The 21129-nt window shown below is 50.2% G+C and overlaps 1 protein-coding gene across 6 annotated transcripts in view; it reads left to right on the plus strand.

Annotated features, from left to right (window-relative positions):
* The first annotated feature begins 10116 nt into the window (after window positions 1-10116).
* LOC119101573 (COP1-interactive protein 1) overlaps window positions 10117-21129 on the plus strand; it is a 38896-nt gene continuing 27883 nt past the window's right edge. Inside the window, exons 1-11 of one of the 6 annotated variants that reach the window (XM_037224917.1) lie at window positions 10118-10449; window positions 10710-10819; window positions 11937-12034; window positions 13233-14407; window positions 14912-15095; window positions 15554-15672; window positions 16336-16502; window positions 19175-19303; window positions 19628-19700; window positions 20067-20183; window positions 20402-20537. In XM_037224917.1, coding sequence (XP_037080812.1) covers window positions 10791-10819; window positions 11937-12034; window positions 13233-14407; window positions 14912-15095; window positions 15554-15672; window positions 16336-16502; window positions 19175-19303; window positions 19628-19700; window positions 20067-20183; window positions 20402-20537 — 2227 coding nt within the window. In that variant the 5' untranslated portion in view covers window positions 10118-10449; window positions 10710-10790. Of the gene's footprint in view, window positions 10820-11936; window positions 12035-13232; window positions 14408-14911; window positions 15096-15553; window positions 15673-16335; window positions 16503-19174; window positions 19304-19627; window positions 19701-20066; window positions 20184-20401; window positions 20538-21129 lie in introns of all 6 variants that reach the window. The other 5 variants (XM_037224918.1, XM_037224919.1, XM_037224920.1 and 2 more) reach the window with 5 other exon arrangements.

Consider the following 21129-nt stretch of genomic DNA (forward strand, 5'->3'; position numbering starts at 1 on the left):
TTTCGAGTTCAACTAACACCGCGAATGCTTTGTAACAGCACTACGCTTACTCCCTGCAGACGCGATCGCCGTCGTCCTGACAATCACCGTGCGCACCTCTACTGGTGAAAATAAAAGCACGTTTGTGATTGGCCAGAGCGCAAGGGCCTTTTACCGAAGAGCGCGTTGGTTGAAGTCTGAACCAATGCGTCTATGATCATGCGATACTCCCGTTGCTAACGCGTAAGGTTGCCTCGAAAAGAGCCGCTGTGGTAGACGCCATAGCGGATAAACCAAACCCATGGCATAACGTTTCGTTGAATTGGCGGGATAATAGCTTCATGTTCGCATATATTTATGCCTAAAGAGGTTGCTTCGAGCATTCGTAGCATTTGCTACACAAACATTTTGAGTTATTACTGTGTCATAAGCTACACAAAACACACATGTTGGGAAAGGCAAAGCAAATGAAAGCATTACTCTTATAGTATGAACAGTGAGTCAAATGCGTTCTTTTTACCTGCAGTGTCGGCTACTTTGTATATCAACTCTGAGCTATTTAGAAGGATTTCAAGAGAACTAGTCTTACTGATTGCATTGTATGCGTCTGGTGTAACAATAAGTCTGATGAAGTACAAAGGGGGGGGGGGGGCACTTCCGTCACAATAACTACAATACGTGTGTTTCATGCACCACACACCCGCGTCAGTAACATCGGCTTCAGTTACGGCGCGCAAATGTGTGCAGCATCCAGCACCAGTGAGCACCGTTCGCCGTGCCCATTATTGAAGTCTAGCGATGTTCGCAGCCTCTCAGTGCCAGCAGCGCCTAATTACGGTACGCGAGCTGCGTATGACACTGATGACTCTTGATGACTCTTTTGGACGGTCACCATTTGCACTAGCGAAGTCCACCTTCCGTTCTAACATGTGACTCCCATGTGTGTTCCACTAATCAGGATCTTTAAAGACACTACGCAATCTGGAATGCACCGTAAAGGATGCTTGGAAAACACTGAGAACACTGAGATGCAGCATACTGCCAGCGTTTACTGCGCCATCTATGGCTGAAACTTGCACTTTTAGTTTGATCATCAAACACCACCCATACGGATCATGAGCTCATTGACCAACTGTGCACTTAACTTACATAAAGCCTTTACATGCTTCCCACAGCCCAGCATTGAGTCAATCTGATCAAGAGAGCGTTATACGATGTCGGGCAGTCCTCAAACCATGCGTAGACGATTGAGACATCGATAATCAACCACACCAGTAGTATCACAACGTTCATGATCAGGCGGAAGACGATTTTTACGGCCCGTGACCATGACCAATGGTCATACGCAAATGGCGATGATGGTTCAGTGCCCTTACGCTGTCATGAAATTGTGGTGAAGGCGACGATTCGAGCTTGATCTGCCCAAAGTACCGTTGTGGTTGAGCGTGGGTTGAGGAAAAACGGCAGGAGCATGCTTTGTTGGTAGAAAACACAAGGTAGAGTCTTAACAGACAAGTTTCTGCCCCAGAAATTTAGAAAGGCTTACTCGATGACAACACTACAGTTTCTGTTTTATCTGCTCAGTCGGCCCAATTTAGGGGTACAACACGAGGTTCTTATAAAGTATGCTGCTTCACCTGATGCATTTCCAGGTGTCTGCCAGAACCAAGATGGTCGCACGCTCACAATAATTTGTTGACCCATTCCCCTCCTCAATCCATGTACATCGAATGAATGAGCCTGCTGTCTTCTTCCCTATAACCATGGACTGAGCGAATTTTCTCACCAAAACCGAGTTAGGTGCTATTAGTATCCGTAAAAGTTTGTATTGGGATAGTACTTATTGAGTTGTGTCGTACCTCTTCTACTCCAACTTGCATAATCTACGCACAAATTGGACGCCAACAATGCATTTGCATATCTGTAATTGCCTGAAATGATTTAACAGGTCTATCATACTTTACACAGTCAGGAAATCCACTTAGATGCGACCTGACCGACTAGATGGACATGAGACCCAAGACCGTTCATCCATACCTCAAATCAAGATTTGGCAGAATTTAGAGCTGTTTGCGCGATTACCCGAGTCCTTGGCAAGTGACTGGTATGTATAGGACATGTCAAAGGGCCAACAGTCATGACAGATATTGGATGATGGGCAACAAGTAACCTAACTCTCGCATCACGTTTCGTAAATATGAGATGACTCGATATTTGTGTCCAGGCACTCACGGCGCGCAAGAGACGCTGCACACTTTGACAAAAACGGTATGCCATCTAATAAAATATTAATGGTGCCTCTCTTAGAGCGTTCAAGACAAGACAACCGATACAATGCTACGTGCTGTTGCCAATATACATCGAACAAAATATCCGTGACAGCGTAAAGGTGTCTTCATGCAGTGGTGTGATACGTAACCGCGATTAAAAATGGCTTCGATTTTTTCTCAGCATCAGCAAATCGGAAGATTTGGTAGCATCTGGCATTTTAGCAATATGATTCAAAATGACACAAGCGTGTTATTCCCCTGCATGCAAGAGCCACTATCGCAGGAAGTATGCAGTCGCACACGTGTATTACAATCGTAACGAAGCATTACAATCGTAACGAAGCGTTACAATCGTAACGAAGCCGGTAACCTCGCAGGAAACAATGGTCGCTGTTGAGGTTGTTTCATCAGTTGGAGTGTCCGAGAATGGATACACACCTGAAGTGGCATAGATTAAGTGAGGTGGGTGTTTTGATTTAGCAGAAGGCACACCAGATGAGCGTCTTTCTGCGGTTGTGAACTGAAAATGTGGAGTGGCGTATGCAAGCATGTTGGAACCAATCTGGAGTCTGTAAATGTTAGATTATGTGTTCATGCCTTTAGGTTATTTAAATCAGAAGCGATTTTGGTTCCTAGGATATGGTGGTACTAGTGAAATATTCGTCAAAATAACTGCGGCATGATTAGTGATATATTGAGCCTCGTTTATTGTCATCTTGTAGCAGTGCATTCCAAACATGCAACCAGCTGTGTTAAAAAGAGCACCCCACCTTTTCGTGCTTTCACTTAGTGCTAATCAATCGTTCATGTCTGATGCAACACTGCCAGTTTTCTCCAAATCCTCCTGAATAGCTTAGAATCTCGACTTGAAGTGGTCAAACCTACGGGAGAAATCCCATTAGGCTCCCCGCTCACCACTATGAAAGTAAAATAGTTGATTTGTCATTTCTCTCCAACGTGGGTGTTTTGTTATGTTAATAACACACTCAGGCGTCAAAATATTTGTGGAACAATTGCAACAAAAGCTTGGAACACTATTCAGGCAAAAATTTATGCGAGCCTGAAGCTATTATCCCGCGAATTCAACGAAATGTAATACTATGGCTGATTTATACGCTATGGCGTTTACCACGGCGGCTCTTTTCGATGCGCACTTTGGCTTTGGGTATAAAAGTACCTTATGCATATATATGCAGGACTAGATAGGACAGCTGAATGGAGTGGTCCGCTTACTGGTACGGTACGGGACTGCGGTAAAACCGGCCGCCGTATTGGCACAGCCAAGAAACATAGAGCCGCTCTGGCAGAGCCATCACAGCGCATGAAGTAAGTAAGATATCTATATAAGACCGCGGAAGCAAAATTATAGCTAGAATCAATTTTGAAGGGCATTACAAGATGATCCATATACCAACAATCCTGAAACGTCTATTTCTTGTATTTCACTGCCCAATGAGCTATCCGCGTGGAGAAATCCCGTCGCTGAGCTCCACGACCACAGCCTGCGCGGACAGTTCGTAGTGATGGTGACCACCACCGAGCGATGGTGGGACCGCTGCCTTCCTGTCTTCCTGGTGCTCTAGAGTTCTGCGGGTGTCGGCTGTGGTCGTATCCCATCGGCACAGACGACATACTCTCGGAAGGCCTGGGGAGCGCGGTCTCGCCGCTGATAACGGCCGCCGCGGCGCCGCTGCTTGCCCGGATGGTTCTGCTGCGCTCACGCCGAGCACCAGCGGGACTGCCGTTCTACCTGTCGTTCGGGAAGCAAATGCCGTAGGATTCAGCCACCGTTGTGCCGGATTCCGTAGCGGGTGTCCAGGGGCGCGATATCTGATACTGCCGTGGAGTGGACGTCGGCACACATGGTGCCGCGGTTGTGCTGCGTCTACGGGTGGGCAGCCACGTACATGACGCTAACGTTCAAGTCGATACCGAAGCCACATCGTGCGAGGCATGATATGCCGTCTTCCGCTGCCTTCGCCAGCTCCACTCCCTTCACAAAGCGATGAAGAGCACAAGGTATTATATACATATATATATATATATATATATATATATATATATATATATTACCACGCTCAGATATATTGAGGTACGACCGGGCACCGCGTCAGGTCAGGGGCTGATTAGCCAGTTTCTAATAAATGTAATGAATGCGTATGGACGCTCAAGACTAGCTAGTTACTTACACAGCGATGCTTACTACAGCAATAGGAGGATTAATACATCCGATAATAGACTTCACATTTCAGCCATAGACAATGCCATGATGCCTTCATGGCATTGTCTACGGTCTTTGTCATGGTCTATGTTACATTGTCTACATCATCATCTACATCGTCTTCATGATCCAGCGCACATGTTCATCACCTGACAATGCCATGAGATCTGCGTTTATTTATTTCATAATACTTCAACACTACTTGATTCAACCTATTCATCGACCACCCGATAATGTAACTGCAGCGAATCCATCGTCCTTCAACAGGTAGTCTTCACAAGCACTTCAAGGCGCTTGACTGGCTCCCAGGCACGCACGAGCCGCCGGCTGGACCGTCGCGAGGCGGGCGGGCGCCACAAACATCCGCCAGGAAAAAACGTCTGGGATTCGCCGCACTTTTTGTGCGAACTGACATTAAAATTGACTACATTGGGAACAGTTATAAAGCTAGGTAGTACATAACATGGATGAAACGGCGCACACAGATTTATATCATTCAACATCGCACATAACAAGCTATTTCTTCCGACGAAATCCCAGATCAGGTACAACAGAAGTCCAAACAAAGGGCAGGGAATAAACCAGACAAACCTGACCATCGGAGAGGTGTGGGAATTGTAGGAAAGGGTATCTGCCGGTCACGCCACCGGACAAATGAAGACAGAACATCGGCGCAGCTGGCCTAGTATCCTCTAAACAGCATCGCTTTAGTGATGTTTTGCGGATACCGTTCCCTTCAGGCGTGCGTTGTGCCGCGGCGCATGGTGATGAAGACACACACGTCGGTAGGTGACCATCAGCATCCTGATCAGCTCGGTGTGGCGGCTTTTCAAATCATACCGAGTTTCCAGGAGGTAGTGGCCCGTATCTCACACGCTATCGGTATCGATGCGGCACACCACCGCCTTCTCCAGCATCCACCACGGCATGACATGATAAGCCGCCCCTGCTGCACAATGTAGCGGCGGAGCTCCTCTTCAGACCTCAGGACCACCTCTTTACTGCTCCTGTGGAAGGGTTCATCAGCCCACCACGATTTTTCAGTTACAGACGGTGACATAAGGATGTGAGGTCGTCGGGCTTCTGACAGCTTACCAGCGTTTCTTGGCAGGTGGCACAGCCCACTCTGCCGAGTGCTCTTCCGGTGTTGCCGGTGTTAGGCGTGCCATTGTGACGTCGTCCCGTTGGCTGGAACAGTGCCCCACAGCCAGGATGGATGCAGGATGCAGTCTCACGATTTCTCTACTGCGTCTCGTGCAGGTGCCGGAATATAGCGACGAACTGGCTGGTGTTCGGGCTGTTGTAACGTCCTGAACAAGATAAAATATTGCGTCACATGATATCTTTTGCAGCCTCATCAACCACATTGATGGTTCGTGAGCAGACAAAAGACACTGGTGGTGTTCGGGTCGATGTTCGACTAGCCGCTTTACAGTCAGACAGCCTTCTGTCTGCGCTTGTGTCTCGAAAGGACTCTCAATGTGCCTAGTCTAATCCGACGACCCTCAGCGCCGGGCTAACCGCAAACTTCACTCACGCGGGCGTGATGTACACTCCCATCAGTGCCGTGGGCTGTGGAGGAACACTGATGAGGGCATCTGTCGTGAGCGTAACTGTGAGCGCAGCGTTTGGTGGCGGCATCACCAGCAGGACAAATGGGATGGCTTGGAGCAACGCGTAAGGGCATACCGCCTCGTTATTGGCGCGCTGCTGCGTGTCCTCTCCCAAATGGCAGCAAGTCATGCCTGGAGCCGAGCGGCTACCTGGAGACGGCCCGAGAGTGCGCGACCGGGGGATGTCAGCAGACTCCTTGGCGGATGAGTGGTGCGCGGAACAGCACATGAGTGATTAAAGCGAGGGACACGTCATTCAGCGTCAACAGGATGCAGATCAGCCACCCCACTGAACATAAGGACTTCTCATCAGTCTAGCCCCAGAGGGTCTTCAACTGGCACTTGAATGTGACGTCACTACGCTTATGTACGGTTTTACACTGTTTGACCTGTACCTGGGTGGTCAAGCTGTCTTTCGACTTACACTGTTCCTTAGACAGCAGTCAGACTCACTTCAAATCGAACTCACTATAGTGGGACTTCACCGACTTTTGAAAAATCGCGATGAGCCCGAGATTTTCTTGAGACGATTGCTTCTACTCTTCGACATAGAGCTGCAGTGGCATGATTTATGAGCCAAGATATCACGCCCTGGCAGAGCTGTGTGCCACTCATAAGGTACCGCTTTGCAGCGACGAGTCTTTGAATTGACACTTTACTATATCCGATAACATTTGTCTGTGTAAGCATTATAGTCTACTACGACTTGCATCGTATATATAACACATTATTCCATATTGTTATCATTTGCAACACACACAACCGCTGCAGGTTGTACAGTCACAATGGGTACGGGAAGACATAAAGCGGCATACATCTATTAGTAGAGGGGATTTCAGTACTTTACTATTAAGTTTGCCCTTTTACTTTCCATTTTACTTTCATGTTGACCTCATTCATTTGAGCGACTTCATAGATGGGCTCGCTGCCATCAAAAATCCCTACAGATCTGCACCACACCACCCTCGAAGTCGCCGAGATAAAACTTTGAAATTGAACAAACATTAAAGATGGCGGCGGCCGCCATCTTGAATTCTGAGAAGTGCGCGAAGTTGTGCAAGCAACAGCAAAGCTAATTTGTCTCTCCTAGCTACACAAGACTAGTTACATAGAAGGCTACCGTCAAAAGTTCGCGGCGGCCCACGTTGCATGCTCTCATATAAGAAGCATGATGATGACAATTCGACAACACGTGTTCATCCAAGCTGGCCTAGAGGGCTTGCATTTGGTATCTGGCACATGTTTGCATAATTACCGTACACAACATGTGCAGCTTTGGTGAGTGGTTACCTCGTAATCAATACGAAAACACATCAAACGCTATATATCGATCAATACAGAGGGTTTCTGTGTTTAATGGCCAAATGTGATCCTCGGCTTTCGATTTGACCTTGACTTTGACCCCATACATTACAATTAAGTGCAGAAATGGACTCTCTACGATAAAAGCCCTAAAAACCGGTGTCAAGCGAGCCCCAAGTCGCCTAGAGAAAAACCTTGAACCTGTATCAACATGATGGTGCCGGCCGTCATCTTACATTCTGATCACAAAATGTCACAAAGTTGCACAAGTAGCAGCTTAGCTAATTTGGATCTCCTCGCTACATAGGACATATTTCCGTACCAAAAGTTTGCGGTAGTTGACATTGCAAGGTCTAATATAGGAAGCATAGGTAGCTCGAGTAACTCACATCAACCGACATTAACAAATGACCAGTGACCTAAATTATTACAAACGACGACTCTGGAACTAATCATTTGTAACTACACATAAACGCGTTCAAATACGATTCGTCTATCTACGTGACTCGGTATGGATGACAGGTTCGACTAAAGCGCATCCTTCATTTTTAATTTGTTCCCAGCGTCCCAATCGGTGTCAAGATCGCGGTTGTAGCTCCCGACGACGTGGGCCGATCGCGACCGGTCGCCGAATGTCGGCCAGTCATCTTATAGTGTGCCGCCGTGCGCGAGCCTCTAGTGTTCAAATTAGATTTGTAACCGATCTAGAAAAGATTCGTGCCTTAGTCTGAACAGTAATGCATTGGCCCTTACGTGCATATCTGGTTAAAGAAACTATGGAACCACGTTTTCAGAAAATTGATTTAAAGATCAAACTAGTTCATTTAATGCACCGCGTGAAACTTGAACGTTACGTTGGCCAATGTTGAGAAATAGAGATATTAGGATTTCCGCTGCACTTCACGCAACGCAATGCTCCAAATACTGCTTTCGTTAGAGCGGGTTGAAAGCATGGCTCGTGACGTCATTGCGTATTTTCCTCCGCTCCTATTTCCTTAGCGGTGCGCCATACGGTTCTAAAACTTTCCGAATTATGTTTTGAACATGTAATTACTCTTTGACCTTCTGGTATCACATCTGAAGGAGGTTCCGTGTTGAAATGCCCGCATCCGCGGCCGATTTCTCATGGGATAACCTCTACTGTCTATCTCCACGCGTCGCGCCACTCAACAGACGGTTCTCACTGTTGCACAGGACCTCTGCTAGCATGGCCACCCAAATTACCTGCGTCATAAACTGACTACCACATCATCCAGTGATTGGATACCCACCACACCTAGACATGGCACCGCAGCCGACGCGGCTGCGATACCGCCAGCTGCGGCCCGGCCAGCTCCCCGAGGAGACGGCAGTGCTCTCTGTCAGCCGCCGTCCGGCCAGCTCCCCGAGGAGACGGCAGTGCCCTCTGTCAGCCGCCGTCCGGCCAGCTCCCCGAGGAGACGGCAGTGCTCTCTGTCAGCCGCCGTCCGGCCAGCTCCCCGAGGAGACGGCAGTGCTCTCTGTCAGCCGCCGTCCGGCCAGCTCCCCGAGGAGACGGCAGTGCTCTCTGTCAGCCGCCGTCCGGCCAGCTCCCCGAGGAGACGGCAGTGCTCTCTGTCAGCCGCCGTCCGGCCGGCACACCGAGGAGACGGCAGTGCTCTCTGTCAGCCGCCGTCCGGCCAGCTCCCCGAGGAGACGGCAGTGCTCTCTGTCAGCCGCCGTCCGGCCAGCTCCCCGAGGAGACGGCAGTGCCCTCTGTCAGCCGCCGTCCGGCCAGCTCCCCGAGGAGACGGCAGTGCTCTCTGTCAGCCGCCGTCCGGCCGGCACACCGAGGGGACGGCAGTGCTTTCTGTCAGCCGCCGTCCGGCCAGCTCCCCGAGGAGACGGCGGTGCTCTCTGTCAGCTGCCGTCCGGCCGGCACACCGAGGAGACGGCAGTGCTCTCTGTCAGCCGCCGCCCAGCCGGCACACCGAGGGGACGGCAGTGCCCTCTGTCAGCCGCCGTCCGGCCGGCACACCGAGGAGACGGCAGTGCTCTCTGTCAGCCGCCGTCCGGCCGGCACACCGAGGAGACGGCAGTGCTCTCTGTCAGCCGCCGTCCGGCCGGCACACCGAGGCGACAGCAGTGTTCTCTTAGGTCTTCGGCATGCTTCCACGAAGGACATCTCCAGATCCCCCATAGGCTGCTGGGGAGGTAGGCCTGCATCTCGATGTCATTAGGGAAACCTCCTAACGTAGGCGGCCAAATTAAGGGCGTGGCGTTGTTTGTGGAACTTCCCACACCTTTCGAGAAGCTTAGTTTGTTTGTGATTGGGTTTGAAGGGCGCGTTAACTACAGAGGTTCTTTGCACTCGTCTTTGGAGGGGCTCAAGTCCTAATATTGTTGAACTCCAACAAGGGTTTAAAACAGATTAAACGGGCCATTGACGCGGCGTTAAAAAAAAATCAGCCCCAGTGCCCCCCCCCCCCCCCGCATTCCCACCGGCCATGTTCATCCCGTCCCCCCAATAATATTCATGCGGTTTTGCCTCTCCTCTGATCGCCCGGCGGGTGCCGAAGGCTTCACAGAAGCTGCCCAAGTGCCGGGAGGCCTGGCAGAGCTCGCCGACTGTACCGCCGGCCGCGTGACGCATCCAGGCGGCGCGGCCCGCCTGCCGACGGGATGTTTATCCTGCCCCGCGGCGGCCGGCACCGTCGAACGGGCCCGGAGTCGGCATCGATGCACCGGCCGTCGGCGGCGGCGGCCAGCGGACGCGGCTCGGCGCGAGCCGCTCTCCGTGCGACGTCGAGCGGACGCCGGCTGTGAGCGGCAGGGCAGTGACGAGGGCTCCGCTGCCGGGCAGGCGACGGGGCGTTCCGGCTGCCTGTGCGCCGGGGCGCCGTCAGTGAGCACCCCCAAGGCCCTGGTGGCGTGCCATTTGTGAGAGGTGCAGACCGGGCGCTGGAACGCGCGCGTGTGTGTGTGTGTGTGTGTGCGTGTGTGTTTGTGTAACGCGGCGTGGGAGGGGGTCGTGCACCGGCCTGAATAGCTACAGGTGAGCCACGCAGCGGGTGAAGGTTCGGTACACCGGCCTGGACAGCCACAGGTGAGCCCCACAGCAGCTGAATATTCGGTACGCTGAGCCACTCTTAAATGGAATATTTATATATAATGTTGTGTCGCATAGTGATTCAGATAGTGTTTGGATTCCTGGGACAAAATAGCCGCATTCGGTGGAGATTGAACTTTGACGTCAAAGGGTAGAAAAGTGTTCAAACTCATTTTGTGCGTCTTCCATTGGCTTGTTGCGAAGGAGATCTCCAGGCAAAAAGCCCATAGCAGTGCTCCACTTTGGATTTTCCTCAGGAATTGAAATGAAGCGGACAAAGATAAGACCATGCAGACATGTGGAGTTCGCCACCTTTGAATGTTGCCAGAACATGAACAATGTATCTGAAGCGTAGCAACCATTTCAGGTAAGCCATCTTGACAGTCACGTAAGTCATGCCACGGAGCTAACGCAGTTAAACTTCGCTCTTGACTGATTACAACTTGCATTTGATGTGTTGTTCACCTCATCTCTCCATGTAACTTGGGGGATGTCATTGGTATCGTGTCTTGTGAGGGCACTGACTGCAGTCCTTTTATTGCAAAACCCTGTTCGTTAGAGTCGTGTCTTCATCTCCGCCGCAGCCGTCGCTGGCGCTCCCCGTTGGTCGTCGTGCATGGCTCTTTCACATAGGCTGGTCGTTAAATTAATGCAGTTAACATCTAGCTCCATCTTTGGAAACAGATGAAACTAGGTGGTGGTGTGCCTTGGTGCTTACCAGGCAACTGCCAGGTCGACGCATGGCGCAGAGGGCATGACGTCACGAGGCAAGGGGCCGCTCCCTGAGGTGACCTTTGCCTCCTGACCGTCACCGCGCGGCCGAACAGGCAGAGACAGCATCGCATTATCGCCAATGCAGTGAGCCGTGCGCAAACATATACCGTTATCGTACTTGAGTAGCGTCTGAAGCTTAATCTCCAGCACGCGGGATACCTGAGGCGGCATCATGCACTTGGCGTGGTGCCAGGCCGGCACTGTCGGCGGGCCTGCATCTCCCGCGGTCGTATTTTTAACTCTCCTTACATCAGATGGCAGGCAATACCCGCAGCGAGCCACATTGACAGAATGCCAGCGCCGCAGCTCACCAGCTGCCCGAAGCGTGATGGAAAGCATTGTAAAACAGGGAGAGATTAGTCAGAGTTTTAAGCATCGTTCCCGGAGATGTGAAATTGAATCGTCCAAGCGCCCATGAAACGCCCAATCACCTAAAAGCATACGGCTTACGTTGGCGAGTTTTTGAATTCTTTCAAAAAACGTCTCGGCGCAAAGCCAACAGTTCGCGAGAGCATTGCCACCCCGGAGTCTCCCTCTCCTATATCAGTCACGCTTGGGGCGTCCACATTCGGTACCGCCCCGATCCTCTGCTAGGTGACGGATTGGATCAGATCGTCCCCGCGTGGCGCCGAGCCCAGGGCGCCATTGGCAGTGATCAGTGTTCCGCCGTCGTGTCCTGCGGAGTGTCGAGCGCCCGGCGGCCCCGGCAGGAGTGGCGTCGGCTGGGCCGGCCCCAGGCTGTCAGCCTCCGCCGACGACCTCCGTCTCGTCGGAGTCGACGATCCGAGCGACGCCACCGGGAGTGACGGTAACCAGGGCGGGACGCCGTGGGATGCGGACGTGACGTGGACGTGGGCGTGGACGTGACGTGAACGGGATGGGACGCCACGGGACGCGGACGTGACGCGATGGGACGCCATGGGATCCGACGTGACGTGGACGGGACGGGACGTGGATGGGATGGGACGCCATGGGACGCAGACGTGACGCGATGGGACGCCATGGGACGCGGACGTGACGTGGACGGGACGGGACGCTATGGGACGCGGACGCGATGTGGCGTGGACGGGACGGCACATCACGGGGCGCGACCGGACGGAACAGGACAGAGACGTTCAAAGTCAATGTGCTGATCTGTTTTAACTGTCAGCTGAACCGCATTCATTCTGCTGCACCCACGACGCACGTGATGGAGACCAAATGTTTATTAAGCCTTGCATGGCGCGGAAAATGCATGATCGTGAAATAATCAAGTACAAACGTATATTTGGCTTTCAAGTGGTGAATTTATTTGCCACAATATGCACTTTACGCAGTGCTCTTCAGCTGTAACGCATAAAACGTGCACCCTCTCGCCATATATATATATATATATATATATATATATATATATATATATATATATATATATATGTATATATATATGTATATATGTACATATAACTTATCAGACATTTTTGGTCGGTTTTCAACCTCTTCAACACCTTTCATTTCTGCGCAATGCATGGAGCTGCATGCTATTTTTATGTCCGGGTGTGCAAATCGTCTACCAACCTGTACAAACAAACGCGATGACCTGATTGCTTGCTCGTTTACCGTTGCAATCAGAGTGGTCACCTAGAGAGGCCTGATCCGTGGGGCAGACTTCGCCAGTCCAATTATCCTAGATGTCGGACAATCCCGCACACCTTTGGTCAGATAGTAACGCGGAACCGTAATCGTGGCACGCGGTCCCAGGACACGAACACCCATGTCGGGCCCTGACGCAGTGAGTGGGCATAGAGGCCACGCAGTGATGTATCTGGGTGCAACTGCGTTTACTGCTCTTTTAAACGAGGCTGCCATGCTAATCAGTGTGCTGCCAGGATCACGAATGGTGTCATGGCCGACATTGGTGCAAGTAATTCAAAGCGCATGACACATTTTGCGGGCCTGCGCGTGCTACTTTTGGAACAGCGCATCTAGAAGCAGCACGGTGTGCGCAATAAAACAATCATTGTTTTCAGACTCGCCTGCAAAAGGTCCAGACGCTGACAGCCGCTCAACGAGTGGTGCGAACAGCGAGACCAGGTTCCCGGGGGACTCCGCTTCATTGTCACCGTTCACCTTTTTACGAGCTCCTTCGCCCGCTACGGCGTTCTCCGCCTGTCTCCCATTGTCATCCGGTCGTATGGAGCCCTCCCGTTCGTCCTCATCGGCGTCGACGCCGCCGCGGGCCGGGCCATCGCCAGCGCCCGCCAGGCCACGTACCAAGATGACAGTGCGCGAGATCAAGCCAGACGCTTCCAACGGTGAGGAGGTGAGCGCTGACGTCGCCTTCATGATCAAGCTGAAAACGGCGCGGGAGGCGACCGGCGAAGGCGACGACCTCAGCACGCTGGCGCCCTCCGAGTGTTCAGCGCTGACGGACACCAGCGGCGGCACGGACACCGACACGACGCTGGTGGACGAGAGAAACCAGGAGCTGGAGGGGCGGATCGCCTCACTCGACAGGGAAGTCGAGATGCAGAAGAAGAAGATCGAAAGGCTAGAGCGTAAAAATAGTGAGCTGCTCAAGAAGCGGGTGAGCTTCGTGCTGGATCCCGAGCATGAGACGGACGTGGCTAAGCTCCAGCAGGCGACCCACGAGGTGCCGTCGACCACTGAAGATCTGGAGGACAAAATGAGCTCAGAGCTGCTGATGGCGGGGATCGGTAGTGATGCCCAGTTCAAAGCAACGCGTGCCAGTATTGATCGCGTGATCATTGACCTGAAAATGCGCCTTTCTAAAGCGGAGTCACTGGTAGAGGACTTACAAGAGGAAAATGATGAATTGAGACACGAAATGAAAGAGATGGAGGACGAAATGGAAGAGATACAGGATAGCTTTTGCGAGGATCAGGTCGAGGAATATCACGATCTGAGAAAGCAGCTGGAGCAGGCAAACAAAAATGGTCGGATTGTCCAGTTTAAGCTCAGAAAGGCGGAGCGGGCGATGGAGGAGCTTCAAAAAGAGAAGGACTCACTGGAGGCTCAGGTGAAGACCTTCAAAAATCCTAGCAATGGAACGTCACCAGAATTAGAGGTGCTACAAAGAGAACTCAAAGTTGCTAGAGACGTCTCTTTAAAGCTGGGTGAAGAAGTGGAAATGCTCCGAAATCAAAGTAAATCACCTGACAGCAAAACGCCGGTTCAGAGACAGGTAATGGACTATGACTATTTGTGTAAGAACACGCCAAACCATTAGGGGTTTTAGGGGCATTAGGGGTCACTGGTGCGGACCTAAGTCGGCCAAGCATAGATCCATTATTAAGGTTCTTGATTTGCGTGCCAACTTGCTTGCTTAGTAAATTAAGATTATTAGGACTTGAAACAGGAGACAAATAACTACCAGAAATGTTCTCTTGTTGTTGCGATGTTCTCTGTTCTTGTTGTTTTTGTTCTGTGTTGTTCTCTTTCTGTTCTGTTTGTGTTTTGTTCTGTTCTCTTGTTGACTGTGCTCTCTTTGCGATTCTTCCATTCATTTCTTTTCATTCGTGTCACTATTCCGACCGCTTTTTCCTCGACCAGTTCCTTGCCTTATGGTGTTACATGTGAAGCTGATACAATAAAGGTGACTAGCAGCAGATGGCGGGGAAGTTCAGGCAGAATCGGCCGGGCTACGTTGGCCTGACAGCCAGGTCGGCGCCGGCTGTCTGCCCAACAGCGCTCCGCCAGTGACGAGAGCCAACTGCTGCGGGATCTGGAGGACACCATGGAGCGCGAGGCCGACCTGCGCGAGCAGCTGCGCTTCGCCGAACAGGAGGCGCTCGAGCTGCGCAAGAAGCTCGAGCGCGTCGAGGAGGAGAATGAGACCATTGCAGTTCAGTTGAAGAAGATGGCCAGCAAGGGTGAGACGCTTGATGGCTGGTCCTGCTTTAGATGACTGTTTGTTGCCTGATGCCATATCATGACACTTGGTCAGGCGCCGTGTAGGTTATGGCACGGCGAGTCGGGACGGCCCAGTGATGTGCAGAACCTGCAGGGCAGAGCGAGTACTGTCATCTAGGGACTCCGCTTCACTCCGCTTGTGTATGACCTGCCTGCCTGGCGCTGCGTGCATGTGTACGCATGCACACATCCGCATTGGCACCTGTATTGGTGCCAGAGTTCACAGCCGTTTGCATGTATATAAGTTTGAACTACGCGTAAGTAAGCGCTTTTGCGGGAGCAGTAGTATCTGATATATATATATATATATATATATATATATATATACCCGTGTATCCCTAAATATACATATGTCCCTGTTTTCATTGACGTGCTATTTCGCCTGTGCACCAAAAGGATGCGGCTGTGTTCCCTCCAGGTCGTCGACAAAACTCTCAGGACAGAGCCCTGTCCAGCGAGGGGGACGAAGGGATCGCAGAGGACCTCGAGGAGCTCTCGCCGCACGAGCTAAAGATTCAACTGGAGCTGAATGAAAGGGTTAGCAGCACCATCTTTGAGGTTCATTTTACTTGGCGGTCGGATCTGAGTAAAATGTATAGCTTTAGCCATTTCATCGAGAGGACTGACGCGATTATCTGTCAAACATCGTCTCACTATCTCCTTCGGCACTGAAGCCGTGTCCTGACATGGGTGTATCGTATAAATGCTCTTCAAAAGACAACAAATGTTATGTGTGTGCCAGCTACAGCAGAAGAACATTGGCAATACACCGCATATATATATATATATATATATATATATATATATATATATATATTGTTCTCGGCCATCGCCCCTCACAACCGACCCTCTTATCCTCCTTTTTGTTTTATCCTGAATCCTCGCGACGCCCCGCTTATCCGGGGCAGGCTGCATGCGCCAGCCACGAGTGGGCCGACAGGCCCCCTTGGGAGGGGGATCCCGACCGGGCGCCCAGCGTACACTCGGAGGGGCCCCTGCGCGGGCTGAAGCTCGACGGTTGGCCCGCAGGCGCACGTAGGCCTGCTCCACCGCCATCCCTTCTCCTTCATCCCAAAGCCCCGAAACGATCCTTTCTGGTCGAAAGGGTTTTGATTTAAACAACCAACTAAACGCCACCTCGAAAGTCGTAACACGCTGCAAAATCTGTGTCGATAACAACGTCTGCTCCGTGCGCGCCAGGAGACAACCGCTCTTCGGCAGAAGGTAGACCGGGTAGAACAAGAAAATGAGACTCTGCGTCGTCAAATCGGCGAGCTTCAGCAAAAACCGCACCCTCCAGCCGCTGCCGAGAAACTTCCAGCTGCCAGCGTGCAAAGCCCCAACGCTTACTACGAACAGAAAATCAAGTGAGAAATGTTATTAAAATGGCAGCGTGCATGCAAACGCAAGGATGCTTAACCACCCGCAAAGAATGGATACTCTTACTAAAAATCGCGTTCATGGGTTGAATTACAATCATGGAGCTGTACAGCTGAGTGTGCTCAAAAGGATGGGTCGTACAGAGAGAGAGAGAGAGAGGAGAGAGAAGAGAGAGAGGAGGGAGAGAGACAAGAGAGAGAGAGAGAGAGACGAGAGGAGAGATGAGAGGAGAGAGTGAGAGGATAGGAGAGAGAGAGAGAGAGGGAGACGAGAGAGAGAGACGAGGCCAGACCGATGATTTGAGGAAGAGATCCGAGACGGATGACGGCGAGAGAGGGAGAGATGATGTATGAGAGATGTGGAGAGCGAGAGCGAGAGGAGAGCGAGGGAAGAGACTGAGGGAGAGACCCTTTTGTGAGCTGAGAGAGAGAGGGGGAGAGAAGAGAGAGAGAGAGAGAGAAAGGAAGAGGAGAGTGGAGAGAAGAGAGAGAGTCGGGAGAGAGAAGAAGAGAGGAGAGGAGAGTGAGAGAGAGAGAGACGGAGAGGAGAAGAATAGAGAGAGGGAGAGAGAGACGATGGAGAGAGGAGAGAGAAAGTAGCAGAAGAGAGAGAGATGAGAGAGAGAGAGAGCGAGAGGGAGCGAGAGAGAGGAGAGAAGAGAGAGGGGAGAGAGAGGAGAGAGAGGAGAGAGGGAGAGAGAGAGATCTGCTCAGAAATCTGCTCCTTAATGCGTCATGGTTTGATTATGCGATCATACCTTGCTCAATGCTGATTGAGAGCCAAATGACAGCCGCTAGATCTGGAGTTATGCTCACGGATTTGAATCACGTTATTATGACGTCATAAATCCCAAGGTGACTCTGAAATACTCCCCGATGTACCTTTCCCCATTTTTGCGGCGTGTAGCTCAGAAACTAAAGGGACTTAGGTCGTTAGAAGGGCAGAATTATGAACAGCACCGAAATGTTTTTGAGGCGGCTAGTTCAGCTCCAAACCCCATATACATGTGGAACACTCATCTTAAGGCTTAAGAATTGAAATGCCGGGTGGCATTATATAATTGAAAAGTCGTCGGGTATCCAGGGGAAAGACAATGAAAGAGGATAAACAAAAAACACCAAAAAAGTCATGTATAAAGCTCATGCTGGCAGATGCGATGCTTGGTTGCTATGTGCCAGAAAAAGTGTTACCAAAAATTACTGCCTTAGGTGGTACCAGGGGAGTGTAAAGTGGAGCCTTAGTAGTTGGTTGGTGTGAACTCTCCGCCACAGTGCGCATCACTCACTGACAAAATCCACCTGACGTCATCGGACAGCTGACTTTATGGCCCTACGCCAGCCGCTGTCTATTAGCCACACATAACCTCCGCGCAGTATCTACTGGAACCACTGACCGGGTGACCGACCCAAGTATTGAATTTCCCAAATTTTGACCCCCCTTCGTTTCAGTCTCTGTGTCAATCTGGCTGGCAAGCAGATCACTCAACACATGCCATCTGTTCCGTCTGTATATAAACCATGCATACTATCCGTAATGTGACTCGATATTCCCTTTCAATGATGTCACCGTCAGCGCCTCACCGGCGGTCTATCTCATCAGATAGTTACGGGATCCCAAGGCGATTCCACACTCTGTGATGGTCTGGTTCGTGCAAAAGTATTACATACACCTTTCTCTTCGCACGCTGATTCACAACATATGTGGTCCGGCGATCTTTCGCCGACGGTTCTTGAGCTGTCAGCAGTCAAACGGCAGTTTCTTTTATCATGTAAAATTCATAGCACTGTAGCGTTGGCCTAGGTTGAACGTTTTTCCTCCAGCATCCTCTTTTGCTCCACCTGAGGATCACTTTGCCATTATATTTATGACTTGGCTGCGTAAAAATTGTATAAAAAATGCAACGCTTTTCGTTAAGGTCACCGGTAGCCTCTGTTATATACATGCATTGACGACACGAAATAGTTTTCATACTGTGTGAGCATTGCCCTGTCCGAAACCTGGAACAGCCTCGGCCATGCTACTGTGATAGGCTGTAATGACGACGCCTATGGTACAACTGTTTCATTTACTGGAAACAGCAGTAGCATCTGTAACTGCAAGGCAGCACGCATAACTCTTTGGCGATTAATATGTAAGCATTATTGCCAAAGTTCACTGGATGTCCCCTCAAAGTAAGACTCTGATGCCTCACCGCTCATGTCAAGCATCCCAAGTGTTGACGCAATGCGTGCGAAGTATATTTAGAACAGGTCGGAAAATACCAACGTACAACTCCAAATCGTCTCTGAGAAACCAGTGCAAGCCACGAGGGGGCCGAATCGACTGCACCCCTAAAATACAGAAAGGGTCACACAATCCTGACACATTTCATTTCGCTATTACCCAGAAAGGAGCAACACATTACACCATCCAAACGTCAACGACGTCGTGACATTTTCCTAACCCTTGTATTTTATTCACATCAGACCAACTGTGAACCACCCGACCACACGTCTACTAGGTGTTTTTCATTCCGGTAAACACACCTGACCCTTCTCCCTAGACCTCCTTAATTGTACCTTAGCTAGATGTATTACGGATGTTTTGAATACACAAGGTGCTCAATGAAGAGGGCTTGTTTGTCATTCAGATAAATCATGACCAGTTGTTTTCTGCACAGTGTGCTTGAGGAGGAAATGAACCAAGTTCGCAAGAAGCTGATAGACAAGGAGCGGGAAAATGACATACTTAAAACGGAGTTGGAGATGCACCACAAAAAGGCAGGCAAGCCTCCTTTCTCAAGAACCAGGTAAGCCAATGTCAATGCAGACGGGCTTCTGTAATTCGATGGGGCAGGATTTTCTCTTGCTCAAGGGATCACCTGTGCGCACCATCTGGTCCCTGGTCTGCTCGGTCAGTGGGCCGTTTTGTGTCTCTATTCTACATGTCTGGAGCTGACAAATCCAAACGTGCCCGGAGGCAAAGCTCACGCTCGGATGTTACATCATTGGCGGCCTCTATCCACCCATTGGGGTGGGACTCAAAGCCAGAGCTTCCACTTGGGGGCTGTGATGTTTCGGAGCCAGAGCTTCCACTTGGGGGCTGTGACAGTTCGGCTCCGCGCACTCCCCAGGTCCTTGGAGCTGAACGAGTCAGGCATTCTGGTACGAAAGCGGCAGCCAGCTTCATCAAAGCCACAGGACAAGGTGAGCCAGTTACACAGGGTTTTGAGATCCGCCATGTGTTTCTGAGAAAGGACGGGGGCATTCTTTCCCAACCCTTCCGATATTTGACATTGTGTCCAGGACGAAAGCGATGATGTAAATGCCATAAAATTGCTTTATAACCGCCCAAAACTTTTGGTTCATGGCGGACGCAATAGCCCGAACAAAAACAAAACTATAGCAATACCAGTCACTTTGAATCTTTCTGTGCTTAATTAAGTTTCGTCTAACCGGTGATTAGTGCATGTGATCCACGCCTTGGGAAACGGGTCTGTGTTATGTTATGTTGATCTTGCTTGTCATGTGTGGCCCGTCTTGCCGATGTGCATGTTTTCTCTTTCTGCGCAGGATGAACTTGCAGTGAACGAGAGTTTATTGGTCCTTAGTGCATGCACTACCAAGGCCGACAGCCCCCAGGCGGAAATGGACGAAATGGAGCGACGAATAAAGGAGTTGAAGGAGCAGGCACGAGCTGTGCTCAGCTTATTTATCCCTTTCCTTTGCATGACAATTTTCCCTTCCTGACGAGTTAATTAAGACATCGGCAATGTTGGCCGTGGTTGATGCGATTTATTTCATTGATGGTCAAATAAATTTCTCTTAAAAATATATGTGCAAAACACTTTTGCCTGAGGACAAGTTGACAGCTCGTGGCTAATAATGTATGCACATGTTTCTTCCAGCATGAAAATGATGAGCGTCTTGCAAATGAGCGTCTCAAAAAAGTGCAGGAAGACCATCAAAAAGAAAAGGCTGAATGGGAAAAGGCCAAGATTACAACACTAGGAAATGGAGCATCTCCTAAAAGAAAAATTCAAAGCAAGTGTACCGGGTGAACGGCAGCATTGTACTGCCATCGCAGTTCACATTCCTTTTGACTCATTTCGATCGTGCAATCAGCGACACAGTCGAATTCATAGGCAGGCAGATTGTGGGCGAGACAGTTTTGCGATTGAAATTCATAGGCCCTGAGCTGATTTGCTTGCATCCTATCTGAGCAAAGAAACTGGTCAGGAAATAGACTGACAGTGAATGATTGTATATATATATATATATATATGTATATATATATATATATGTATATATATGAAGTCTTTTTTAATTATAAATATGCAGTCTTTTTTTAATTAATTATATATATATATATATATATACGCGGGTGTGTGTTTGATTAAAAACAACTGCTGACTCAGCATTGGCGACCTTTTTGACGACTCACTGGCACTCACTGTCAGCATTTAAGCATCGTCCGCTGTTAGTCTGTTTCCGGTATACAGTCGTTTTGAATTGTTGTCCTTGTCCATCGACAGTCACGTCAAGAAAGGGCATTACGTTTTGCACACTTAGCTCTGTTGTTAATTTTAAGCCAGACTGCTCTTCAAACGTGTTTTTGAAACGTCCTAGTTACACA

Source organism: Pollicipes pollicipes, unplaced genomic scaffold (genome assembly GCF_011947565.3).
Source record: "Pollicipes pollicipes isolate AB1234 unplaced genomic scaffold, Ppol_2.1 Scaffold_4881;HRSCAF=5763_pilon_pilon_pilon, whole genome shotgun sequence".
NCBI classification, from domain to species: domain Eukaryota; kingdom Metazoa; phylum Arthropoda; class Thecostraca; order Pollicipedomorpha; family Pollicipedidae; genus Pollicipes; species Pollicipes pollicipes.